A 27,118-nucleotide genomic window follows, 5' to 3' on the forward strand; every position below is an offset into this window, starting at 1 on the left:
CGAAATCTGATCTAATTATATATTTCTTTTTCTACTAAGAGAAAAAAACTTGCGTGGGTAATAGTGAAATTGATAGAAAATATGTTAAAGATGACCGGTCAGTTATGATAGTTTATCCACTGATGCGAATAAATATCGATCGAAACAGATGAGTCAACAAATTTTTGAAACAGTTCAGGCCAAGTTTTGTTTGCTGTATGGTCAGTACAAAAAGACGGGATGTAAAGTGCGCGGGGCACGAGTTATACCACCATCCTTGTCTTCTTCTTAAATACCTAGAATGCTGCAAGTGATTTCTCTAATTAGAAGAAATAAAAAGTGATAAGTCGTAATTGCTCGGTATTCGGTTGTTCGCTACTGAAGCATTTTCCATGTCATGCACCTGTTCGGAAACAGAACGATCAGCGTCAGCCTGCAAAGGATGCTCTACCATTTCTCCCCAGTGTATTGCTAGGAAACTCGCCGCGTACGCAAGGCGCGCTACTAGTTTCGTTTCAATGTTTCACTTTTCTCTGCTCCTCTCTCCTTTCTTTTTCTCGCTCTCTCTTTCTCTCTCCTTTTTCTCTCTCTCTCTCTCTCTCTCTCTCTATTTCGCTCTATATGACAGTCACTAACCTTTTTGGCGGAACGTGAAACAAAAACAATTTGACAGTGTCGTCTGCTCCAGCCGGGTTGCTTCTTTGTAGCAGACGATACAGAGCGCGCGCGCATGCGCAACAATTAAGTCGCTGTTATACTCTGACGTTGAGCCTGTGTGTGTGTGTAGGCGTTTTTAGAAGAGAATAAGGGGGGGGGGGGGGAGGGGGGAGGGGGGAGTGAGAGCCAATCGTGTTCGCGCACTGGGCGCATTTGTTACTGGCTCGACGTCGAGCGCAGCGAACGCAGTTCAGCGCAGAACGTGGGCCTTTCATTAGCCGGCGAGCAGGAACTCGATATCTGCGATCACTCGGTATGGGTGCCCGCTGCTCTACGCCGCGTTCGCTACTCTCGACGTCAGTACAGACCTTTGTAAAAATCGCCTTCTGCGCGCTGCCATCTTTGTCTGCTGGGCTGTGGAACGCCTTCTGAGCATGCGCTGCTCATCTGCTGTGCGGTATATCGGACGCTGCGCATGCGTTCACAGCTCAGTGACTCAGCATTTTTAGCCCAAGTGATAAGCGATGCAAAGGTCTATAACAAAGCCTTTAAATTTTTAATTTTTTTTTTTTTTTTTTTTTTTTTTTACAAGGCGCGCGCAAGACATTTTAATGACGTGTACAGTCACCTAATTTTTTAATAGTGTCAAGCGAGCGTCGACCGCCGGGACGGGCAGTGCCGTGCCGCGGAGAAATGCGGCGTCACGGGAGAGATTAGGCGCGTGCGCACAAAGCTCTCTCCGGTGCGAGCGTCGTCTGCAAGGCTATTCTCTTGACCGCACGCAGCCCCTGTCCCTTATCTGCTGGCATAGCGCTTGCTTGCGTGAAACCGTGATAGTGCTCAGGCGTGAAAGCAACCGCGTGTCATCTCGTTTAATTTAGTTCTTTTTTTTTTTTTTTTGCGTTTACTTTGTCAGCACCAAAAAAAAGAAAAATACGATGCCGCGACAAGCTGAATGCAACGATGCATTAAAACTATATACAGCAGCCAATGCTACGAGCCACCAAAACCAATCCAGCGCTGTCACCCTGCCGCGTGACATCGTGGTTCCACGTGCAGTTGTGCCCAACAGGAAGGCCACGTGACACTTTTAGCGATAGACTGGCCAAGATGGCTCGTAGCGTCGGCTGCGGTAAATCGGCGCAACGCGCTCCTTTGCTATGGGGCAGGCGCTGTGTGCGATCAGCGGAATAACCTAGCAGACGACGCTCCCCTCCGAATACGCTCCCCGGAGAGTGCTTTGTGCACACGCGCTTAATCTCTCCCGTGACGCTGCATTTCTCCGCGGCACGGCACTGCCCGTCCCGGCGGCTGACGCTCGCGTGATAGTATACAAAATTGGGCGACTTTACGTTCTGTACAACCATGGGTGATAATGGGGAGTTTTCGTAGATCGTTTTCGCCGTCCAGCAACGGCCCTCCGCAACCCGCTCCGATACCCGGAACTCTCCAGCCAAGGTCGTCGGCGCGCAGGCGCAGTAGCGGCTTCTTCGTTGAGGAGGGCTTAGCGGCCGGGAAAACGCGGTCTACGAAAACTCCCCAATGAGTGGTTTCAAGAAGTCGTTTTTAATGTAACCCTGTATGCAAAAAGCCAATTTAGAAAATGAAGAAACAGCTAACTTCTCCCGGGTCGTATGTGACACCGGAATAATTTGGCCATGGTCATAAGAAACATAACCACCATTATCCCATATGCATTTTGATCATGAGAGGGGAACACGCGTCCTGCACCTCTTTCAACTTCGCTTGCACGTCGGGTGCCGGAGCTTCCATGTTGTCGTCCAACCACTCGTTGGCGCTCTGGCAGGCTTGCAGAACCTTGGATTTTTCGTCGGCGCTGATCTTGTCGCTAACCACCTCTTTGATGGCCTGCTGAACACTGAAAATGTAACTCTGGAGCGAGTTCTTAGCGTCCACTCGTTCCCGCTGAGCGATGTCCTCGAGTCGGTATTTTTCGGCTTCTTGCAGCATCCTCTCGATGTCGCTGGCGGATAGTCGTCCTTTCTCGTTTGTGATGCAGATGGACTGCGCGTGGCCCGTGCTTTCATCGCGTGCGGACACGTTGAGGATTCCGTTCTGGTCAATATCAAAAGTCACCTCAATTTTGGGCACTCCGCGAGGCGCTGGAGGGATGCCTGTGAGTTCGAAGCGGCCCAGATGATGATTGTCCTTAGTCATGGTGCGCTCGCCTTCGTAGACTTGGATGGTGACGCCGGTCTGGTTGTCCGAGTAGGTCGTGAAAGGCTTGGACGTTTTACACGGTACCTTAGTGTTTCTGCCGATGATTTTGGTCATCACCCCACCGGCGGTCTCAATGCCCAAGGAGAGGGGTGCCACGTCTAGAAGTTGGACATTCTTGATGCTCTCGTCCTTGGCTCCAGCGGAGAGGGCAGCGCTGACGGCGGCGCCGTAGGCGATGGCTTCATCCGGGTTGATGTTATGACATAGTTCTTTATCGTTGAAAAACTCCCTGATGAGTTTCTTGATCCTTGGAATTCTAGTTGAACCTCCGACCAGGACGACGTCGTCAATTTCCATCTTGTCTACATTGGCGTCTTCGAGGGCCCTTTGCAAAGGTACCAGGGTTTCTTTGAACAGGTCAAGGCACAGTTCTTCGAATCTGGCACGTGTGATCTTAGTGTAGTAGTCGTGGCCGTCGAAGAGCGCATCGATCTCGATGCTTGTCTCTGCAGTACTGGAGAGAATACGCTTGGCGCGTTCGGCGGCTGTTCGAAGACGACGGACCGCTCTCGCCCTGTCTGTGATGTCCGTTTTTAACTTGCGCTTGATCTCATCAAGAAAGAAGTCTACGAGGCGGTTGTCGAAGTCTTCGCCACCCAGATGAGTGTCTCCGGCCGTCGCTAGAACGTCAAAGATCTGCGAATCTTTTATGCTCAGCAAAGACACGTCGAAGGTGCCTCCACCTAGGTCCAAGATGATGACTTTCTTCTCTCCCGAAGTGATCTTGTCTAGTCCATAGGCCAGAGCAGCGGCAGTGGGCTCGTTCAGAATCTTGGGGACCTGAAGCCCTGCGATGGTGCCAGCATCCTTGGTGGCCTGCCTTTGGGAGTCGTTGAAGTACGCGGGTACTGTGACGCAAGCCAGCTCAACCTTCTTGCCCAAGTAAGCTTCGGCTACCTCCCTCATTTTTGTGAGTATCATTGCTGAAATTTCTTCTGGATTGAAGATCTTCTCCTCGCCCTTGTACATTACCTTGATTTTTGGCGCGTTATTGTCATTGATGATACAAAATGGCAGGTGCTTGAGATCCTCCTGAAGCTTGGGGTCGTCATAGGTTCTTCCCAGGAGCCGCTTGGACCCGAACACGGTGTTCTCCGGGTTCAGCGCCACCTGGGCCTTCGCGGGGTCTCCGACCAGACGTTCGGTTTCCGTGAAAGCCACGCAGCTGGGCGTCGTGCGGTTGCCCTGGTCGTTGGCGATGATCTCCACCTTGCCATGCTGGAAAATGCCCACGCATGAGTTGGTCGTGCCGAGGTCGATCCCGATGGCTTGGATCTCTTCAGACATGGCAACCCGGTGTTTGAGCGCGCGTCTCCTGCGAGCTGCCTTTCGCTCGAGGGCTTGGAGACTCGAACCGATCCCTGCCTGCTATGCGCATCAAGCTTGGGCTTTCGTTTTTTACGTCTTTTTTGAGAGGCTCAGGGCACGTGGAGCGAAAGCTCGCGCTGCAGAACTCAGGGATCCTTCGTTCAATCCCCACCCCTGCCCGCTTCGAGTACCGGCGTGCGGTCGTGTACAGCAGGTTTCTCATCCACAGTGGGTAACAATGTCGTCACGTTCTGGCAGACTAACCTCCCGCTAGAGTGTACTAGAAGGAACGAGTGGGACTAGGGGTGTCGCGAACTTTTGTCGAACCAGATTTTTAGGTCGAACTTTCGGTGTTCGACTGGGTCGAACCGGCTCGACGAACCTTCGAACTTTTCACCAGATTCGACCGGTTCGACTTTGTGGACAGTGTGGCCAGACGGCCAGACCTCGATTCAAGCATGTCTAAGTTTGGAGAATGTTTTTTTTTTTTTTTAAGAAAATGGTTATTTTATTTTATAAACAGTTGCAATTAAAAGAAACTAATTCTAATCACTGAAGAGGTTAATAACTTAATTTTTTTGTACTGTATTAAGTGAAATAACCAATCAGCGCAGCTCTTAATTTATACCTTAGCCATTACCATCCAATCCGCAGCCAACTGACCAGCCTGTCATGCATGCGCACACGAGTCGAACCTCAAAACAAGGTTCGTCGAATTTTCCACTAAAAGTTCGAAAAAGTCGAACCTGGTCGAACTCAAACCTCGGCCGGTTCGCGACACCCCTAAGTGGGGCGAGCTACAGGCTCCGCTCACTGATCTCCACTAGAGGGGTGGCTCCGCTCATGCTTTCAGTAGGGAGGCTCTAGTGAGGGTGGGCGCAACTCAAAACCTGGAGAGCGTTTGCAATTTAATGGCGGCGCCTGAGGGAGAGCATCACTGATCTCAATTGTCATAGAGATCAGTGGAGAGCATTCGAAAAAGGATATGCGCCAGTGTTGCCTGCACGAGAGCAGGCGCCCGCTCTGTTGCAACTCTGTTGCTCCATGCGCCTTTCCTCCTCTCGCCTCCCATTGCAAGCAACGAGCGCCTTGGCGCAGCCTCTCTCGCTTCCTTCTCGCTCCGAGAATTGCAAACGTCGAGCGCAGAAAGCAAAGTTGCCAGACAAGCAGCAACGTCCAAGATGGCGGAATTTACCATTTTTCGCGTTAAAAAAATACTTAACCTATCGCAACAAAACTGGTGGCTATAGAAAAGTAATCATTTATACCTTGTGTAAATTATTCAAGCACCTTAATGGGCTTTTATGACCCGAGTTAGGAAAGAAAACGACCCTTTGCCCCATAGGCTCCCAGCAAAATTTAGCAATTAAATGGCGTCCATGTCCCGTGATCGCCGATCTAGCAGTTGCACCGGTTGCACCCACCCTCACTTGAGCCTCCCTAGGACAGGAGGATCCGAACGGCTCCGAGCGTTCCGAAGGCCTTCGGCGAGAGGCTTTGTCTTGCGGTTTGGCCGTTTCGCGGTATGGCAGCGCGAAGTGGCTCCCATTCTGAACTTATCTTTACCCCGTGTTTGCTGTTGTTTGTGGCCAATGAAGTGTCATGCCAAATTAGTGCTTAATCGCGCAGCAAACGCAATGAAAGCCGCTTTGGCTGCCCGCTGCATACAGCCTATTCAGAACATATGCTTTAGTGGCGCGCGCCGTCGACACGGAGTGCGGCGGCCGTGAGCGCTCGATGAGCTCACTATTCATCCTCTAGTTCACGGCCACTCAAGCCAGGACCACTGATCTCTCCTACGACGTCATGAAGGAGGTTATTTTTTGCTTGTTTGTGTAATTCTAAATTGCCTATAACTTTTAAAATAAAGCGAATTTCGCGAAAAGAAAAGTTTCACTAAGTTACTACGTTCAGTGCGCTCAGGTTCGGTGCAAATTAAAAAACAGTAAAAAGTCCTTGCAGGGCCCCTTTAAGGGGGGTAGTGTAACGAACAAACCGGAGAAGCGGCACAGCGTTGGAAGACGGCCGCGGATGGCGCTGGCCATGGAGAATAGAAGGGCAGGAGAGGGCATGACGTCAGCCGCGTAACCTCCACAAGCCATCAGGGGGGTAAAGGTGGGTGAGGAGGAGTGGCAAATCCCGTGCGCCGACATCCTGGGTCCCGAGTGAACGAACGCAAAAGAGAGCGACAGAACACGAGAGAAAGAAAGCAACGTTGCCATGGTAACGCGAAGAGTGAAAACTCTTAGCAATATAAACAGTGATAATTTAACGTTGTAAACTAAATTATGAGCTATTCTAACGCTTATAAAAAGCAATAAACTCATTACGCTGCATTAACTTCCCTTCTGTCGAAATCTCGGAAATCTGGTGGTTGCGCAGTTTCGTATTCCTCAACCGCGCCCAGCCGCGCCCCACTGGCGAAGCCGGGTATATGGTTTAGTTTAGCGTTAACGCGAGGCCGTACATCTGCGCGCTTTTCAAAAAGAAAGCTTCGAAAAGAACGTGAATATCTTTCCACCGGTAAGTTCGTTAATTGTTGAAGTTCACGAAACTGCTCTGATGATGTAACCGTGTTTGGGACCCAGAAGGTCTGCCTGCATGATCCGCCGCTTGCAGCAGCCAGAATATAAGGGAAAATGGCGGACCTTTTCCTCTAGAGTTAGTATGTATGATCTCTATGCAAGCCATGCTCCCTTGACGCCTCGCCTCTTTCTCATTTTCCTCCTTACTCTCCTCGCTTACCATGCCAACGTGACCACATCACGTGACCGAAGCTAGCCTTCGTCTTGCTATGGGGTACTAGATACACCACAGTCTAGCCTTCGATGTGATAAAACCTACCGGACGAAGGGCGCGCAAGCCTGCAAAGAGTCCTTCTACAAGCAACCATCCATCTCACAGGTGACATGTCACGCGCACCAATCGGCAGACAGATCTGCGGTCACGCTGGGCACAGAATCGTTTAAACTTTTTATGACTAGGCTTCACCAATATTGCAGCGTGCCCCCTCCTAGTACTTCTAACCTCCTTGGCGCTGGCGCTTGCAGCACCGTCGTTCCGGCTATGGCTCCGGCTTGGCCGCTTGGTCAGCTTGGCTCCGGCCAATAGACTACTTCCATAAAGCCCTGCATGCAACACGGCGCGCGTTGCACTCTGGGAACTAGTTGGCCAGGGAGGAGGGTGGCATGGTTTCGGTTTCGATCGACACGTCGACAAGAGATGGTTTTCTGGTCCCGAGAGCGTCATTTGTGGTCTCTAAACTAACCTAAATGGCCAGGCCTCGAAGCTTTAGCAGAAGCCTGAGACGTATAGCTTGTCTTAACACATGCTTGTTGTATTTTTGTACTTGAGTCTTCCTGTTAGCGTTCGAATCGAGGTATGTGGACGAGCCATTGCTGGGAATTTTGACGCTGCGAAGCTCGGGTTTCTTGCTTGTATACGAATCAACAAGCTGTAGCGACCAATAAGTATGCATACATCGAGCTCGCGCCTTTACATTAGTGTTGCTGATCAGGAAGTTTGTTTGTTTCGTGCGTCCATAGACGAAATATTACTTTTTGCAATTACTGTATTTCTTAATATGCCTGAATATGCGAGGTAAAACTCGGAAGCGCCATTGAAAAGCTCAATTTTGACACACTTCTTATCTCTTATCTGTTCTGACCCGCAGCACTGCACGAAGTGAAGTCCCTACCCGCTTGCATTCCACTAATATTCAACATCGCGTATGCACATAAAGTTATCCTGTAATCATATAGGCAAATTCGCACATACAGACCGTTTTGAAAAAGCAAAAGTCGAGCACTTGTGTGAAGAATGTCGCACCGTTCCCCGGAAGTGCGCCGGACGGGCAGGAACCCCCATGCGCACCGCATAGGGGTTCATGCCCGTCCGGCGCACGGTGCGGCAAAGCGCGTTTGACGGTTGCTAATATTTGTTTAATATTTGTTTTGTGTTTGTTTTTTTCCTGCCTGAGTATGCCGAGATAATTTCAGACACACCGTTCAGGCGCAGATCTTGGGCGTCAGTAAAAGCTCGTCCAAAAAGGCTTAGCGAGGAGTAGGGGACGCTTGTTAGGGCCTCCGTCGTAGCTAGCCGATCTCAGCGTTTGCGACAAATTAATCGCGAGAAATTAATCTTCTACCAGCATAAAATTCGAGTGGGAGATATATGATGACACGAGGAAGAGATCATAGTAACTTTTGTGCAGTAGTGAGGTCGAATTTACTGCGTTTCCTGCGTAAACGCTGGGCTCAACTTTGATACCCTGTGAGGATGCGGCTTTCTTTTCGCCCAATGAAGTAACAAGAAACGGACGTTTGGCAAACAAAATATGTATAAGGCTCCAGATGAACGAATTTTAGTTCTAGTTCAGTGGTACTAGACGGGATTATTGAAATGGAGCTCAAATATGCACCCGTAGGGTGAGGTGACTACGCCACGTCTTACTACGTTCGCATACGCACGCACCATATCCGGTGTTTCGGGAACCAAGGAAAGTGCCCCGGTCTTCGTTTTGTATCGCTCGGGAATGAGTCTATTGTACGTTCGTGAAAAGTCAGATAATCGAAAACGCAAGCAGCGCGTTCGGTCGCGGAGTGATAGCATGAGGTGAAGCTGCACAGTCGAAACCGAAACTGAGTGGCCAACTAGTTCCCAGAGTGCACTGCGTGGTATTTCGCCGCGATGGGGCGCGTCGGTTTTGGAAGTAGTCCATTCGCGGCTGTCGACTACACCGTCGTCTGCTAGTTTCACATTTTTATTCACCTTCAAACACAAATCATGTCGTTGGAAGTTCACTGGAAACAAATAATTGTTTTTGAGGTATTTATATTAGTTACGAAGCGTGTTAGGGTGCCTCTATCTGTCGGCCGAATGAGACACCCAACGGATGGATGGATGAATGCCAGAGCCGTATATGTAAAGTTTGGCCACACCTTTTCCACAAGGGCGCCGCCATCTTGGATTGTCGTCACTTCCAGTATGGGTGAAAACATTACTTTGTCGTCGCCACGCCGATAGAAGACACTTAGGATATAAGCCTAACCGTCACTCATTCTCGTTTTGGCTCCCTTCTATTTTTTTACTGTTTACAAGTTGAAACGTTTTACTATTTTGTCGTCGCCCATACTGGAAGTGACGACAATTCAAAATGGCGGCGCCCCTGTGGAAAATGTCTAGACAAATGAGGAGGCGCCATTGGCCGAAAGCGGGCTGGGCGTGTTCCAAGGCGTCTTCAGAAATTCGAATTTGACCAACCAGAAGCCGGAAATAATACCCTGGAAGGGAAATCCGGAAATAATACCCTGGAAGGGAATCTGGAAAGGGGGGCTGCAGTCCCCCTTTTAGAGCGCAGCTCTTAGGGGCCCGTTTCCGGCTTGAGCGGCGTCGGCGTCGCCGTCGGCGTCGGCGTAATTGCGCGGTGCATCATGGGAAATGTCCCATAATGCACCGCGCGAGCCCCCCACCGGGGTCACGTGACTTCGTGGGGGGGCACGTGACCCCCCCCCCGAGGTCACGTGACCCCCCGAAGTCACGTGACTCCCATGAGGTCACGTGACCCCCGCCGATGTCGCGTGACCCCCCGATGACGTCACCGGCATCCACATCGCCATCATCACTGATAACGTCATCATCAGTGATGATGACGATGCGGATGCCGGTGACGTCATCAGTGACGATGACGATGTGGATGCCGGTGTCGTCATCAGTGATGATGACGTCATCAGTGACGATGATGTGGATGCCGGTGACGTCATCAGTGATGATGACGATGACGATGTGGATGCCGGTGACGTCATCAGTGATGATGACGATGACGATGCGGATGCCGGTGACGTCATCAGTGATGATGACGATGACGATGTGGATGCCGGTGACGTCATCAGTGATGATGACGATGACGATGTGGATGCTGGTGACGTTACCGACATCCGCATCGTCATCATCACTGATGACGTCGTCAGCGACGTCACTGATGACGTCACCGACATTCGCATCGTCATCATCACTGGTGAAGTCATCAGTGACGTCACTAATGACGTCATCGGTACCCGCATCGTCATCGTCACTGATGACATCATCAGTGACGTCAGTGATGACATCATCGGCATTGGGGGTCACGTGACCCCCCTGGTTAGTCTAACCCCACCCCCAGCGCCCTTCCCTCCTCCTCCTCAAGAGCTGCGCTCTAATTCGGCGTTACAGGGAGTTGTAACAACACCTCCTAGAGAAGAAGGCCAGAGCGCTCTGAGAGGTTACGTCACAATGGCGGAGGAAGGAAGTCCATGGCGCAACTACGTGAGAATACGCTATCGACGTGAAAAAAATGTACCTCGGCGCGGTGGTGTTCATGCGCGTTTATCCGGCATTAATATACGTTTTAAAGGCGCAGTCTTGTACAATTTATTATATATATAATATAAACGTAATATACAACGCGTTACCAAGGTTGAGATTACCAAATTTATATTTATGAGTATCCCCGTAACCGCGGGACTACCTGCAGTTCCGCAGCACGCCACACTCTTCGAAAGGACCGGCTGCGATGCTGCCGATGCCACATGGCTCCGATTCTGGTAAATTTACGTTGTGTGTGAGCTGCTGACTGTCTGAAAAGGAACGCTGAGACATCTCAGAAGGGAAGGAAACCGAAGAGAAATCCAGTCATTGTCGCAGGGAGCGCACACGAGCAAGAGATGGGTCGACAACGTCAAGCCTTTCGTCGCCGCTGCTCTCGTGTGTGGTACTTTTGAGACTTGTTTCCCGTCGTATTTCGGTCATCGCCGTAGTCTCCGGTAGTTTTTTTGTGTTCGCTTGATACTACGGCATTCACGTGGATTCGTGAAACAAGTCCTGCTTCGGTTTGAGTGACATGTGTGACAACTAGCCAACGAAGACTGGTCGATTAATCGATAGACCCCTCTCGACAGAGAGAGGCTTCTTGGAGTTCGTGTTCAAATGTGTTCGTCACGGATATTGTGGGACGTATGGATACGATCGACAGGTGAGAAACAACTTATTTGCGGGCTTTCTTGGTCATGTAAAACGCAAGTAAGATGCTGCAATCGTTTTTTTTTTTTTTTTAATCGCATGATAGATTGCAATTTTGTTCTTTGTCATGATTCGCGTGCAGTTTCGTCGACATTTGTAAATATGCGCGCTAATCTTGTTTTCACTGAAAGGTGAAAAACAAGTTTGTGTGATTATTGAAAGTGCGTTGTTCGTGGTTCTATGTTTATTTATACTAAAGTTATTTTATTGCCTTTTCCGCGTTTATACTAGAATCTTAACTGTATTAAGGTAATAGTATTATTATATACAAAATAAGTTATATCTTGTTCAAAGGCAGCTCGAGCCCCATAGGGAGAAGTAAATTAGTAGACTAAATAGTAAGTTTAGTACCCCTGCCACACGGAAAAGTTAATATATTTTCATTCAGTGATATAGGATTTAATCAGCTCGCGGTCTTGAGTGGTTATACGAGCGCCGCAAGCGGATTTGTCGACCCCACAATGTCATTCGATCGAAATTGCATTAATTTTGCCATGTGGCCGGGGTATGATGCAAGAATTCAGTGACTGCACGCAATAACGTCGCTTACATGATCGTGGGAAACACTTGTCTTGCCTCGTCCGCGTTGACCACGTCTACCTGATTTTTAACTGTTCTGTTTTGCTGTTTCCAAATCACTGCGTGTCTCGCCATTTTGTCGAAGTATTTCTGTATAAAATATGCATTCCTACAACAATAATTGCATGACTCAATGTTTTCGACTTAAAACAATCGCATCTTTCTATAGACGTCTTGTACGCATACCTCGTGCCATTTCGTACGGATTATTTAGCGGTGTAATATTTTGCTCGTGTAATAAAATGTTTTCTAGGCCTGTTGCTATGTGCAGCTTTCATTTTAGCTAATATGACACGCGTATGTGACTAAAAAGCGTTACGACGGTCGATCTACGCGCGTTGCATTCGCTTCGACGCGCGCCCCCGATGGCCTTCCTTTGCGACGTCACGAGGAGAGCGCTACGGCCTTGTCTTCTAGGAGGTGTTGGTTGTAAGCGGCTTTCACTTTTTTTCCCTTCCAGATATTTCGGACTGTTAAAGAAAACAATACGGGGAGAGAGGGCGTGGTCGAGGTTATTTTAATCTGAAATTATTTATCCATATGTATAGCTACTGTTGCTCTTCACTGCATAAAAGATCGAGTAGATGGTCATTCTCGAAAACTCGTTGTCAGAAGGCACTACTCGTCACATGCTTAGTGGTTCGGAAGTTCACAGTTTCGACCTGAATAACTGTGCCATTGATAAAAAGAAATTAAAAAAAAAAAAATAAACATAACAATAAATGCGGGGATAAACAGCTGAAGTGTTGTATTCATGCATACTCAGTAGCTCAGAACTTCGAAACAAGTTTCTCCCACCAAAATACGTGCTGGCTAAAAGAAACTCGTCCCAAGAATATGAAGCAAAAAAAACAAATGTTTATTTTTTAATGACGTGCTGAACTTGAACAATACTATCTTCTCCCATGAGTTAATTTTATCCTGAACGTGAAAAAACAATAAACACATTATTTTGTATTCTGCAGATGGCAATGATATGTACTGTCTATAGTGTTAATTTAAATCCGATACCTCAAACAACTTAAGGCCCGTTCACACTCTTGCGACCGAATAAAACCGAAAGAGACCAGACCGGTTTTTAGGCCTCTTGCGATCTCTTAGGACCAGTTCCGCTGCATCGCATCCGGTCCTAAGAAGTCACAAAAGGCTTAAAAACCGGTCTGGTCTTTCTCGGTCTTACTCGGTCGCAGGAGTGTGAACGGCGCTTTAGACGAAAAAAAAAAAAAAGATCAAGTTTTGGGCATAACTACCCATAGATACATGTTTGGACATTTCTTCGAAACTAATCATAAATAGAGAGTTTTAGTAGATCGTTCCCATAACTCCGATAACGATACCCGATACTCCGCCACCGCCTCCCTTGCACATGCATAGTATCGTTATCGGGGCTATCGGATGTATCGGAATGATCTACTAAAACTCCCTAATAACAATAATCACATCGTAAGACGACTCTTACCTAGGCTATACTAGGGTGCCTCAATGACCTTCTGTTTAGAGTGATGACACCCTTTGTAGTACCCGATGCCGACAGCACGCGCTCACGGGGTAAAACAAAATGGCTAGGTGGCGTAAGCTACCGCTCGATCCAAAGGGCTCAGCCGTATTCATCCATCCAAAGAAATCGACGAAAACAAAATGTCGCCATAGCACAGTCAGCGCCACAGACGCGTTCAGGGACTCGCTCTTTCACGCGCTTCTGAACAACAAATAAATGTAAAAATGGGAACAAAATGGCCAGATGTCTCCACCCTACGCAAAGCGCACATGAAGGCACCCTAGGCTATACATGGATCAGGGGTGGCCAAACCGCGGCTCTTTGCTGGTCCAAGTGCGGCTCGCGGATCCCTCGTAAAAAGACCCCCCCCCCCCCCCCCCCCCCCCCCGCCTTCGCCCCCTTTCGTGTTTCCCCAAGAAAAAAAAAAAAAGAAAGGATTTCAGAATAAACCATACTCCAGCTTGCAGTTTGACAGCCTTGTACTCCCATACGTACAGTCATACAGCCTTGTGCCCCCATACGTACAGTCAGACTCTAAACAAAAGTTATGTTTGCCCCCCCCCCCCCCCCTCCCCCCCCCCCGCGGCTCTTAGAAGTTTCGTGGTTTTGTTTGCGGCTCTTAGGCCAGGCCAGCCTGGCCACCCCTGACATAGATAATTCTTAAAAAGGTTTAACACCTCTACCATACATAATATGGCAGAAACGACAATTGTCGAAAAACTGTCGTCCTTCCTCACCCCTTCGGGAAATTATTTCTTTAAAACTAAGCCCGCCAGAACATAGAAATAAACGGCATTGTCTTTCGTAAGGAACGCAGCACCGCATGTAAAAATTCGAGAGAAAAAGGAATTACGAATGTACCTCACTACTTGAATTCAAATGAAACCGTCCGCCGGTCTTTCGAAGTTCGACGAACAAGGAGGTCGACTAGGGGTGTCGCGAACTTTTGTCTAACCAGATTTTTTAGTCGAACTTTCGAGGTTCGACGAACCTTCGGATTCGACCGGTTCGACTTTGTGGACAGTGTGGCCAGACCTTTATAAAAGCATGTCTAAGTTTGGAGAAATTTTTTTTATGCGAAGGGTTATTTTTAAATTTATGAACAGTTGCAATTAAACAAACCAATTCTAATCACTGAAGAAGTTATTAACTTAATTGTTTTGTGCTGTATTAACTGAAATAACCAATCAGCGCTGCACTTCATTAATCTCTTAGCCATTATCATCCAATCCGAAGCCAACTGGCCAGCCTGTCGCGCATGCGCACACGAGTCGAACCTCAATAGAAGGTTCGTCGAAATTTCCACTAAAAGTTCGAAAAAGTCGAACCTGGTCGAACTCGAACCGCGGCCGGTTCGCGACACCCCTAATGTCGACGAACGTCGAAGTTTTACTGGTTTTACCAGAGTTGCCAGATTGGAAAGATGCTTCGGCACCAAATCCTGGTCTAAATTTCACCAGATTTCACCAGCACTAAAATGTCGCGTCTATTATTTCCAATTACTTCAGCTTTTTTATGTATGAACTCGCAAAAGGATAGCTTTCAAGAGATTCTCTAATACAAGGCTCATCACAGCACAATAAAAAAGCAAGAAAGCAGACATGTGGCGCATCAGCATTGTTACTTTTTAATGTACCATGTTTATGAGATGTTGGTGCTGAGTAGTCCTTACACGGAAAATTAAAATTAATGAAGGCCACCGACACGTAAGAAAGGCCACATAATATTGCACTTAAAGACACTCGCAGTCTAAATTAAGCGTACATTCTCTGCTCAGCAGTAAGAAAAAGAAACGCCATGAACGAAGTCCAAATACAACACCATGATAAAGTTCAGTTCATAACAGGTTTTGAAGTCAAGCCGGTCAAGCGTCAAGAAAAAAACCAGGTTCGACTTGTTCGAACTTTTCGTGGAAATTTCGACGAACCTTGTATTGAGATTCGACTCGTGTGCGCATGCGCGACAGGCTGGCCAGTTGGCTTCGGATTGGATGGTAATGGCTAAGGGATGAATTAAGGGCACCGCTGATTGGTTATTTCAGTTAATACAGTACAACAAAAATTAAGTTATTAACGTCTTCAATGATTAGAAGTGGTTTCTTTTAATTCCAACTGTTCATAAAATAAAATAACCCTTTGCATAAAAATAAATTCTCTAAACCTAGACACGCGTCTATCAAAGTCTGGCCACACTGTCCGCAAAGTCGAACCGGTCGAATCTGGTGAAAAGTCGAAGGTTCGTCGAACCGGTTCGACCCAGTCGAACCCCAAAAGTTCGACCTAAAACTCCGGTTCGACAAAAGTTCGCGACACCCCTAGTCATAAGTTCGACGGGTCGAAAAGCGTGGACCTTCTTAGTTTCAAATTTTACAATCGAAATCTTTCAAACCTTTCGAACCGCTTGAATCGATACTCGAAAAAAAAAAAAAAGTTCGCGGCATCTTTAGGGTGAATGCATAATAACTCTATGCATTCACCATCTCACCCAGTGATCTCACCCGCCTCAACTCACCCGATCTCACCTGCGTTTCTCAGGAGGAAGGTCATATCTGACTGACATACAGCGCCACTTTTGCGCCTACTGAAAGCAAGAAGGGAATGTGGAGCAGCGCGGAGGCGGCGGGGGACTCAAAAAATGGCGATCGCTCAGGTATCCAACGCGGATCTAGCTCGCATCAAGCGAGACTTATGCATTTCGCGGCACGAATGCACCGTCCGCGGCCTCCGACAAAGCGCCAAATGGGCCGCCGAGCTCGCGTTCGCCCTACGCCACGTCCAGCCGGCCGACGCGTCCTCCCTCCACCAACCGGACTACGGCGACGACGCGCACCAACTGTCCCGCTCCTACTTCGACCTGCAGGAATACGACCGTGCCGCCCACTTCACCAAAGGCTTGGACGACCCCAAGACGCGCTTCCTGCACTTCTACTCACGCTACCTCTCGGACGAGAAGAAGCGACTGGACGACATCGTCGAGCCGATCACGGCGGCGACGGAGCGCGGCGCCAGCCAGGCCCTCAAAGACCTCCACGTTGAGCTCCGAGCAGCCCACGACACCCTAGACGGCTACTGCCTCTACCTCTACGGGGTCGTCCTGAAGCGACTTCAACTCCGCAGACAGGCCATGGACGTGCTCGTTGAAGCCGTCCGCGCCGAACCGCTCCACTGGGGCGGCTGGTTGGAGCTGGCGTCGCTAGTCTCGGACCGAGACAGCCTGCAAGGTCTGGAGCTACCCGACCACTGGATGAAGAAGTTCTTCTTGGGCCACACGTACGTCGAGCTTCAGCTGAACGATGAGGTGCTCGAGACGTACGAAGAGCTGCAGAGAAACGGTTTCGCCGACAGCACCTACCTGATGGTCCAGGTGGCGATCGCGCACCACAACATGCGCGTCGTTGATCGGGCCATTGAGGGCTTCCAGAGACTTCAGCGGGTCGACCCGTACCGCCTGGACAACATGGACATCTACTCGAACTTGCTGTACGTGAAGGAGCAGCGCGTGGAGCTCAGCCACCTGGCGCACCACACGTGCTCCGTGGACAAGTATCGGGCGGAGACGTGCTGCGTCATCGGCAACTTCTACTCGCTGCGGTCCCAGCACGAGAAGGCCGTGCTGTACTTCCAGCGCGCACTCAGGCTGAACCCCACCTACTTCGCGGCCTGGACGCTCATGGGCCACGAGTACATGGAGATGAAGAACACCAGCGCGGCGGTGCAGGCGTACCGGCAGGCGGTCGAGGTGAACTGGAGGGACTACAGGGCCTGGTACGGGCTCGGCCAGACGTACGAGATGCTCAAGATGCCCAACTACTGCCTCTACTACTACAGGTGGGTCTGGGCTGCTGCGTCTCTGGCCTCTCCATGCTGTGAATACGTAGGGTATTTTCATCAACGTCATTATGTCCACCTTTTTGTTGTGAGCTGTCTGGCCCATGTCAAAGGCAAGCATTTCAAGAATTCGCGTGACACCGTCAAATACACGGTGCACAGAGGCCTATGTGTTTCATTGCACTGACATCATGGGCGTACGAACCAGGGGAGCAAGGAGGGTGCCTGCCCCCCCCCCCCCCCCGTTCTCAGAGTGGGGGGGCAAGACATGTTCTTTGCCCCCCCCCCCCCCCCCCCCCCCCCCCCCTTTCCCCCAAAACAGCCCCCACTGGGCAGGGCAGACACTGGCTGGTGGCGCCCAGGGGATACCGAGGGCACCGCAAAAACAAGTTGGTACACCACTGACTGATATCTAAAAAGAACAAAATGGCAGATTGGCATCATGTGAAAACACCCTGTTGTTTGTGGCAGCGACAGAGATGCATCGGAGGTCTGATGGAATGAGTTTTCCTCGGGCTTGAGCAGAAATCGCCGACTTGCCTCCAAAGAAACAGCGCTTTACATTGATGCGTTGAGGGTTTGTCCACAACTGGTTTGTCGTCTCTCCGTGGTGGCAGAACCGCGCGGAAATGCGTAACAAGTCACAGAGGTGCACTTGGAAAGGCGTAATGCCAAAAAGTATCTGCCACACTTATAAAGTTTCAACTTTCACCCAGTCATTAAATGCGGACTGTCTGTTCCTTAGGTGCAAATTTTTTTTGTTACTTTTACCTGTAACTTTAGTGGCACAAACACAGCACAGGTTTGTTGTTTTTTCTGAGAAAGTAAATTGACAGGGGTATACTCCATTTCAGTAAAGTCGAAGCTACACGCACGAGCATGTTGTCCTCAATGATGCTTGCATTGTATGAGGGTGCATGCTTGACAGGAATGCGGAAAGTTCAGAGCTCGCTGTTGTAGCTTTTGCTACACTCACACCTAAAATGAAACAGTATAGAACCATTGAAGGTACTATTGATATCCGTGGAAGCCAACTGAGCTATCTGCACTACCAGGGCCGTAACCAGGGGGGGGTTAGGGGGTTCTGACCCCCCCCCCCCCCCGAAATTTTTTTCTGGGTACGGCCCTGGCCGGTGCACTTGCAGCCAGCTGATTTTAATCTCCACCTCTGCGCACGCGCAGTGGCACCGGTCGGCTACCGGGTACCAAACCGGGACCGGTTCTTCGGTTTGCTATAACTCTCCATTATATGCCACCGATGCACATGATTCATAGGCGAAAATAAGACAAAATGGCCGCCGTTGTCTTCGAAACCTCCCCCCCCCCCCCCCCCCCCCCCCCGAAATTTTTTTCTGGGTACGGCCCTGTGCACTACTGTCTATACTTTTTCCACAAAACATAATTAAGTTAGAAGTTATCGACAGAAAATTCTAAATGTACCCATAGCTTATCCAAGCATCGCTCACGATTTATTGCAAACCTAAACATAGCAACCTGCCGGAAGGATTCCTTCGTAGTGTTCCATCAAACTTGGCCGATCAATTAGTGTTCCAATACTTCCTCGGTAGTTTTCCAACACCCTTGGGATCTTCCAGTGGCTAGCCATTGGTGGCAACCTCTAAATGTCACTGACAGCCTTTAAGACATTTCTGGTCATGAGACTGAAATCATAAGACGCGCACCGAGTAGAAAGAACAGATGCACTCAAGCATTTGACATCCCTACAGGTTGTTGTGCGCGTCAGCCTTGTTCCCGTCATCTAAAGAATTTTCTTTTTTTTTTTTTTGTCTGGTACAATGGGTTAAGCTGGCTGCCATGATCTAACAAAAGAAAAGTCCAGCCATACTGAAGTCAGGGTGACTAGAACGCGTTAGTGACTGGTGTGTTGACCGCATCTTAAAAAGTGATTCCCTGATTTCTGCCTCACGACATCGCAAAAGTGTCACTTTGTCGACGGCCGCGATCCCGGCTGTGTCTGTGGCAGGCGCTCGTTTTGCTGCGGGTTGCTCTCTGGCTTGGGAGACCGTGGAAGCTTCAACAGCCAGGAGTTAGGACGGCGCAACGACAACCGAACTCGCATTGTCATGTGATTTTTCTTTTTTTTTTCTGATCTTTTACGCCCAATTGTTGGGATCGTGACATCCAATGGCGTGACGCTCCAGCTTTCGTGACGTAGTTCGTCACCCCTAGGGGACTGCTTTCGACGCTTGGGCAAAACGGGACGCTAAATGGGCATCGGTCGAGGACATGTTGCGGGCACCGTAACGAAGCGGTCCTTTCTCTCGATTGCGCAGGCGAGCCCAGCAGCTGCGTCCCAGCGACTCCCGCATGATGGTGGCCCTGGGCGAGGCCTACGAGAAGCTGGATAAACTCGCCGAGGCCCAGAAGTGCTTCTGGCGCGCGCACGCCGTCGGCGACGTTGAGGGCATGGCGCTTTTCAAGCTGGCGCGCGTCTACGAGCGCCTCGGCCACGAGCCGCAGGCACGGGCGGCCTTCGCCGACTACGTGCGGGACTGTGAGGCCAGGGCGATCCCCGGCGCGCCGGGGGCAGACCACGAGGAGCAGGCCCACGCGTGCGTGTTCCTCGCCAAGCACTACCTGCGCGAGGGCGCCCTGGACAAGGCCTACGAGTACGCCCACAAGTGCACCGAGTTTGCGGAGACCAAGGAGGATGCCAAGGGGCTGCTCAAGCAGGTGTCGGACGCGAGGGCGGCCGCCGAGAACGGCGGGGAGGAGGAGGACGGCGGCGGCGGGATGCAGGTGGAGGGGGACTCTGCGCTGGGGGCGGGGGACGGGGCGGGGCTGCTCGGCGTGGATGGGGTGCCCTTCCGAACGCCCAACAAGTGATCCCTAGCATCCGTTTTGGGGACTTAAGATGGCGTATGGTTACTGGGAGTAATCGCGGAGGTGGGCCCGCTTTCTGAGTGACCGGAAGTGTCGTGTACATCCAGGCGGCTCGCAACTGCGTACCGGTGTCATCGGTGCAGTCTCGGATGATGTGAGCTGAAACGATCAGGCTACAAGCAAGAGATGCTGGACGCCCGACTCCGAGACGAGAGGTTTAACTAGCTTCGACGAAGAATATGCAGACAAAAGTGCAGCCCCACTGCTATCTGACTCGGCCCGATTGTACAAAAAATGCTTTGGCCAGATATAATCGAGCCTGCACCAAGCTGGGGGTGGACAGTAGCAAAGTGTGCGGACACGGGGTACGTTGAAGTGGGCCCTGTTGAGGCTGAAGCTTGGGCTACTTGTTGAGCCATTCTAAAACAATGGGCATGTCACGTAAGAGCGACAAACACGGAAGTGCGTCTCGGAACACGGGAAAGGACATGCAGAGTCGCAGTGCTACGCATTTTCATGAACATGCCCTTTTCGTTACTTTAAATTCTCGTCTCGAGGATCACTTTTATCTTTCAATCGTGTCGTTTCATCTTACATTGTCCAAGTCTGTATTAGGTTGAGCATCTTCGAAGGCTGTGAGCATGCGCAATGGCTATGGAAGACAGTCAGTTTCAATGTACATATGTGCGTCAAAAAGCCACGAGCTAATGCCAGTGGTCTGCAATTCAGTTGGAGGGTATCGAACAAGCCAGCCTCTAAGTAATGACTCTGAAAAGTTTCAATGCCGTATGCAATGTTGTTTCCTTTGCGACACATCTTGGTTCAGGATCAGGTTTGAACAAAGTTTGTCAAAGTTAGATTGATAGAGTTGCAAGAGTGCTTGGATTGATTTTGTGTGTGTGGCTGTTGTATATTACTTGTGGCTGTGAAAATGTACTTACCTGCTTCGCATGCCAACAGTGGAAGTCAATTACAGGCTTTGGCATGCGTTTTATATAAAACATTCTGGGCGTGTATTGGGATTTAAATAAAAATAAATACACTGTTAAGCCACATGCTTTGTATTTTAGGCCGTGACAGCCTCTGTATACATATTTGTACCATATTCAACAGCGACACAAAGATGTTAGCCTTAACATTCAAAGAATTTACTATGAGATTGCAAGAGCTGCTCAGTTAACTCCACAGAATGGGGGACCAAGTGATGTTAATACAGTGCATATATTCTCCCATATTTTTGGCATAATTGAAGTTTTAACACCTGGGCATCATGAGTTGCACAGTCATCAAAGATGCACCACATTGCATCCGTGTCACAACCAGAGGTCGGCATTTTAGGTCGCCCTCACTCACCCTCACCCTCGCAGCCACACTCACCTAAGCCCCTCACTCACCCTCACAGCTACACTCACCTTCAGCCCCTCAATCACCCTCACCCTCAGTCACACTCACCTTCAGCCCTTCACTCACCCTCACTGAACCTCACGGCCCTCACGGCCCTCACGGCCCTCATGCCCCTCACGCCACTCACGGCCCTCACGCACTCATAGCCCTCACCGTCCTCACGGCCCTCACGCACTCATAGCCCTCACGCCACTCACCGCCCTCACGGCCCTCACGAACTCATAGCCCTCACGCCACTCACCGCCCTCACGGCCCTCATAGCCCTCACCGTCCTCACCGCCCTCACGCACTCATAGCCCTCACGCCACTCACCGCCCTCACAGCCCTCATGGCCCTCACTGCCTTCACCACCCTCACGGCCCTCACGGCCTTCACACCACTGACCGCCCTCACGCCACTGACCGCTTTCACGCCACTCACCGCCCTCACGCACTCATGGCCCTCACGCCACTCAGGCCAGCTTCAGATGGGGCAATTTCGCCCAGAAACTTTACGTCACAACACCAGCAACACGCGCCGCCCGCGATCACACGCAGCAACCAATTGCTGCAATTTGCCATCGTCATCATAAAATTTTATTTTTCTTGCACTATTTAGACACAATTACGCGTTATAAACGTGTTTTTATGCATTTAAATCTTGTTAAGAATACTAATGCACCTTTCTGAAACAGTTTGTTTCCAAGAAAACGATCGATTTCAAACGAGAACCAAGTCTTTCGGTGTCATCATCACCGGCACGAGGTATCACATGAAAATTTTGCGTCCCTGATTAGATGCAGCCGCTTCAAACGTATTCGAGTTGCTCCGAGTTGCTTGCTTATTTCGAGCCGGACCCGATCTCAGCAATTCGTGTCGATCTAGGGGAAGCTTGAGAACAACCCGCCATTAACACCAAAATTGCTGAGAAAGATGCTCGATCTGAAGGGGGCCTCACGCACTCACCGCCCTCATGGCCCTCACACCACCTCATGCACTCACCTCCCTCACGCCTCTCATGCCACTCACTGCCCTCACGCACTCATGGCCCTCACACCCCTCACGCACTCGCCGCCCTCACACCACTCGCACACTCATGGCCCTCACGCCACTCACCGCCCTCCCCGCCCTCACGGCCCTCACGGTCCTCACGGTCCTCACCGCCCTCACGGTCCTAACAGCCCTCACGGCCCTCACGGACCTCACTCACTTTCACACTCATGAATTTTCCTGGTTCAGAAACTCACTCACCCTCACCTCACCTGTGAAGATGAGGGCGAGTGAGGGTGAGTGAGGGCCCTCATGAGTGAGGTTTGCCGAGGTATGGTCACAGCACTCTGTTACGGTAGGTTCTTTGGCCACTCTTTTGTTTGATAGCTAGTTTCAAGAACCAACAACGGAGGCGTAATTTTTTGCTACTTTAACCATCTCAAAAAAGCATACGCACACTGGACATTTGCTTCCAATTCCGGTTTTGTTTCTGAATCTTGGCAACCAGATTCGCTGCTCACCCCGAATGTCGCATCACTTCGCAACAACGCGTCCAGATCACTAAACTTCATCAAGACAGCTTCGTAGAACTCCAAAGGATGCTGCGTTTCCGATGCAAAGCGTTTCACGAAGCGCCTGAGGCACATTGCAGCGAGTACACCCGTTCGAAAGTCCGAAAAACAGACCGTCCCGCCTAGGGCTTGGCTCAGCTTGTGGACTGTTTTCTCCGAAACTGTTTCGGGCAGATCATTCGTTAAAAGCGACAGGAAGCGCCTGTAGATCTCTTGGCTAAGGAGGACTTCAGAATGTTCCGTTTCGGCGAAGGTAGAGTACACGTCATGGATCAAAGTGTCTGCTCCACTTCGAAAGGGATCGCAATGACGGAGCACCAACGCCGACCTTGCTGCGGTGTCATGGTCGCTTTCGTGTCTAAAATAGGCTTCGAAGAACGAGATGGGGTCCTTTGGCTTGCATTTGAATAATGCGGCGATAGCAGGGCTTAGACAATCGCGGATTTGAGCACTGGTAGCCGCAGAGGCGGCGTCCCTAGCAGCCATGTTCAAAGTTGCGACGGTAACGAGCGGATCGCTTTGGATTGCGTTGGCTGTTGAAACGAAACCGTTCGTGTCGTCTGCTAGCTACTAAAAAGTGTACTCTTTATTCGGAGTTAGCTAAACGCTTTCATAAGAAGAAACAATGCGGGTGATGCATTAACGTGGCGTTGTGCCGATTCCTTCAAATTCGCGCATTTCGTGATGTCTAAAAGCAAATGATAAATGTAATAACAAAACGGCTTGACATAACAAAAATAACAATTTAATTAAACGTTTCGCCTCCCATGCGGGAGGCATCTTGTTTAAATTGTTATTTTTGTTATGTCAAGCCGTTTTTGTTATTATATTTATCAAGCCCAGCTTCTAGAGTATTTTTGCACTAAAAGCAAATGCCGCAAACGCCAGATGTTTTGTTTTTTTTTCGCTTTTTTATTATTTCGATTGGAAACGCAGTGGTTACCAGTTTTGCACAGTTTTACATAAGCAAGCATTTTGTTTAAGAAAGATCATGCGAAATTGCGAACGTGCGACATCTTCTGAAGGTCTTGACATCTCTCTGAATTGCCCCTTCAATAAGAATAGAACTGATCGGATTTTCGTAAAGAATTATAATTTCGTAAAACAGTGCCCGAAAAGTAACGAACCGGGTCCCCATCAGCACGATTGCAATCGCCCGTATAATGAACAATTGCACGCGAAAAATTCGCCACAAAGACGGGTAATGACAGACTCCGCCCTTGGCGCCCAAATGTGAAGCAGGCCAGAGATAGCAGTCATGATTTTCTCCGGATGCTGCAATGTAAGAACTTGTGCACGCTGAGCTGCAAAATGAGTTATACCATAACGTCGCCTAGATATGTGTTTACTGTGAGCAATGTTGTGGCGGTTAGCTTGGTTGTACGCATTCCAGACAGGATACCTACATATTACGATCACAGCTTTCAATCGTCCGAATTATGATCAAATATGCACAAAAACCTAGCCCGTGTCCGAATATTGTTGTGCACTGTTTTGTTTTCCCTCTGTCATTTACCCAACGAGCCTTTGTGCGTTTATCACTTCGTCGACTTTCATTTCTTGCTAAAACGCGAAATCAAGCTCATTGGCGGACTAATTAAACTATTAAAAAACATCGTTTCTTGCATATATATATATATTTTTTACAACCATGAGCAGTTTACATGGTAGCAGACAGCCTGGTAGCGAAACACGTAATAGCAGACGACGCGATAAGACAGCGTAGTAGCAGACAACCTGGTAGTAGACGGCGTGGTAGCGGGTAATCTGAGAGCAAACGACCCGGTAGCATCCACCCTGGTAGCAGACGACGTGGTAGCAGACGACGTGGTAGCAGTCAAGCTGGTGGCAGACATCTTAGCAGAAAACAACTTGGTTGCAGTCAAGCTGGTAGCAGATATCTTAGTAGAAAACAACCTGGTAGCAGACATCTTAGCAGAAGACAACGTCGTAACAGACACCGTAATAACCGACAACCTAATAGCATAAAAAAAATTGTTCGTGCAGTTTCCGTCGACATTATCAGCTGTGGTGCTCCTAAGTCCACTGTCTTGGCCCTTTGTGCTGTGCGTTTCCTGTCGGCTGGCGACCTGGCTCTACCGATTGTTCCTGGCAGCTTTCGTGTTTTGGTGCGCATTCCTAGTGTGCAGCCGAAGCAGCATCGGCAGCTGTTGGCAGCCGCACCGTAGCGGCTTCCCGCACCTTCTGTCCTACTCTGACCCGGAGCCCCACGAGAGCGAGTCTTTGCCGTCAGACTCCATACCTCATGCCAAACGCAAACGTTCCAGGCGAAGGTGGGTCATCTTGGAGTTTACATTACGATTCTACCATTTATACTAGCGAAAATTTAAAACTGACAAGGACCTAATTATGGTAAAGAAGACGGACAAACACACCGTTTAATTTATTCCGATCACGCACCGACAATCAATTGTTTTTTAATTACTTTGATGTTTTTATTTCAGGATTGGCAAGACACGTTCAGCCAAAAGACCCTCTTCCACGCGCTGAACAATATTATTAGTTTCTACTTCATTTCTTGGTTGTGCTATGCATTTAAACTAAAACATAACAAAAAAGAAAGTTAAAAGGACGGAACTCAAAAAATGCAAAACGGTTCGCCTGTGCTAACACCCTATAAAATTGAAGGATAACCACTTCGTGTCTTAAGCGTGACTAATTGATCCACTATAGTCAGCTTAAATCTCAAAAGAAGGCACAGAATTGCGGTTTTAAACTCGGTGTAAAACAGTTCTGAAATTGACGACCCCTGAAGCCAACTGAAAACGATTCGATAGCAGACGATGCTCGCTCCGCTATACGCCTTCGCTTGGCTTGCGACTTGTGCCACTTGGCACTTGGCTTGTGGCACTGACTTGTGTTGGGAGGAAGTTTGCGGGGCGTGGTGGATGGTGAGGCGATATGTGCTCAACTTCAGGGAGTTTAGAAGTTGTATTGGTTGTATGCCTTGAGTTAAATAGGCATATTTTGAAAATTCTTAGGCATCTGACAATCGTAATCTAAACAACCGGCGACATTTCGTAAAACAAAAGTTGAAAGGCGAGCTGAGCAAGTTTGACAAGCAAGCATATCGCCGAGCAGAAAACGATTCGGACCTTGCAGAGGACGAATGTGAGCAAACGGAGCAAAGTCAACGACAGAAAATGTTTTGCCACGTGTTCAACAAAACACGCGTCGGACAGGCGATGCGTACTTACTCAACTTCAAGCACGGACGCCGCTTTCTCAGAATCTAACCTCCAAAAGTGCGTCGCCAGGCTGCAAGCGACCAAACTCGGCACCGCCAAACCGCGGAGCGTTGAAGACTCGTCCAGACACCGCCATTCGTCCGTACTCATACCACTCTGCACGACTCGGGGCAACAAACCGTCCATACTTTTTACCCTGAGATCCACTCGTCTTCCACGCCACAAGGGATACGTCTGTTTCCCTGGCGGCATACAACACGCCGAAGATGCTGACCCCCTGGACACCGCCTTGAGGGAAGCTGAAGAGGAGCTGGGTCTTCAGCGGAGCAAGATAAAAGTGCTGGGGACTTTCCCGCCTTTTTACAACCCGCTCGACAGAATGACCATGACGGTTGTCTTGGGGATGCTGGGCCAAGGAAGTGACTTAGATCTGGAGAAGAGTCTGAACGTCAACGACGACGAGGTCCAACTTGCCTTCACGAGGACGTTGGACGAACTCTGTGACCCCGCAAACCTTCGTTTCACGCAGTTTAGAAAGCGTCATACGGACTATTCCATGCCCGTCTTTCTGGTGGGTCAATTCAAGATCTGGGGGTTGACGGCGATGGTGTTAAACGCTTTCTTGAAAGCTTTACTTCCCGACGTTTATACTCATCGTGTGAAGTGCGTGTTGTTGGACAAAGAACTTTATCTGAAGACGATAGGTAAAAAAGATAGCATTTGAAATTGGGTACTTCGTCTAACCGTCTCGAGCATAAAGTTGCCTCCACGGGTTCACGGTATGTCAAATAAAAGTGCTCTGTTATTCACGTTGGGCATTAGGAAATATTTGTGTACTTCACCGTTCCTATTAAATCGTGCGATAAATACTACGTTTTATAGAGCAATCGAATGTGTCTCTCGCCTTGTTAATTTGTACTCGGCTGTCGATACCAGCGATACTGGCGATACCTCCGTCCTCCCCTCTCCCTCCCCCC

At 49.5% G+C, this 27,118-nt stretch overlaps 3 protein-coding genes across 4 annotated transcripts; 2 read left to right on the forward strand and 1 right to left on the reverse strand.

The window, feature by feature from the left end:
* Positions 1 to 1,945: 1,945 nt before the first annotated feature.
* LOC8033225 (heat shock protein 68-like) lies at positions 1,946 to 4,354 on the reverse strand. The gene has a single exon (XM_002403026.3). It carries the CDS (start codon positions 4,162 to 4,164, stop codon positions 2,320 to 2,322), a length of 1,845 nt encoding a protein of 614 aa, XP_002403070.3. The 5' UTR covers positions 4,165 to 4,354; the 3' UTR covers positions 1,946 to 2,319.
* An 11,517-nt stretch (positions 4,355 to 15,871) lies between these two features.
* Positions 15,872 to 21,287, forward strand: LOC115308192 (cell division cycle protein 23 homolog). Its single transcript, XM_029978747.3, has 2 exons — positions 15,872 to 17,145; positions 19,440 to 21,287. The coding sequence occupies exons 1-2, from the start codon at positions 15,953 to 15,955 to the stop codon at positions 19,990 to 19,992; spliced, it is 1,746 nt and encodes a 581-aa protein (XP_029834607.2). The 5' UTR covers positions 15,872 to 15,952; the 3' UTR covers positions 19,993 to 21,287.
* A 1,832-nt stretch (positions 21,288 to 23,119) lies between these two features.
* LOC8042463 (nucleoside diphosphate-linked moiety X motif 8) lies at positions 23,120 to 27,024 on the forward strand. 2 transcript variants are annotated; one of them, XM_029995745.3, is made up of 3 exons: positions 23,120 to 23,186; positions 24,941 to 25,227; positions 25,399 to 27,024. In XM_029995745.3, the coding sequence occupies exon 3, from the start codon at positions 26,098 to 26,100 to the stop codon at positions 26,863 to 26,865; it is 768 nt and encodes a 255-aa protein (XP_029851605.2). In that variant the 5' UTR covers positions 23,120 to 23,186; positions 24,941 to 25,227; positions 25,399 to 26,097; the 3' UTR covers positions 26,866 to 27,024. The 2 variants fall into 2 exon arrangements, with proteins under 2 accessions (XP_029851605.2, XP_029851604.2); XM_029995744.4 differs by lacking the exon at positions 23,120 to 23,186 and adding an exon at positions 24,077 to 24,215.
* The last annotated feature ends 94 nt before the right edge of the window (positions 27,025 to 27,118 follow it).

The sequence above is a fragment of the Ixodes scapularis genome, unplaced genomic scaffold (genome assembly GCF_016920785.2).
Source record: "Ixodes scapularis isolate PalLabHiFi unplaced genomic scaffold, ASM1692078v2 PGA_scaffold4__175_contigs__length_147842914, whole genome shotgun sequence".
NCBI classification, from domain to species: Eukaryota; Metazoa; Arthropoda; class Arachnida; order Ixodida; family Ixodidae; genus Ixodes; species Ixodes scapularis.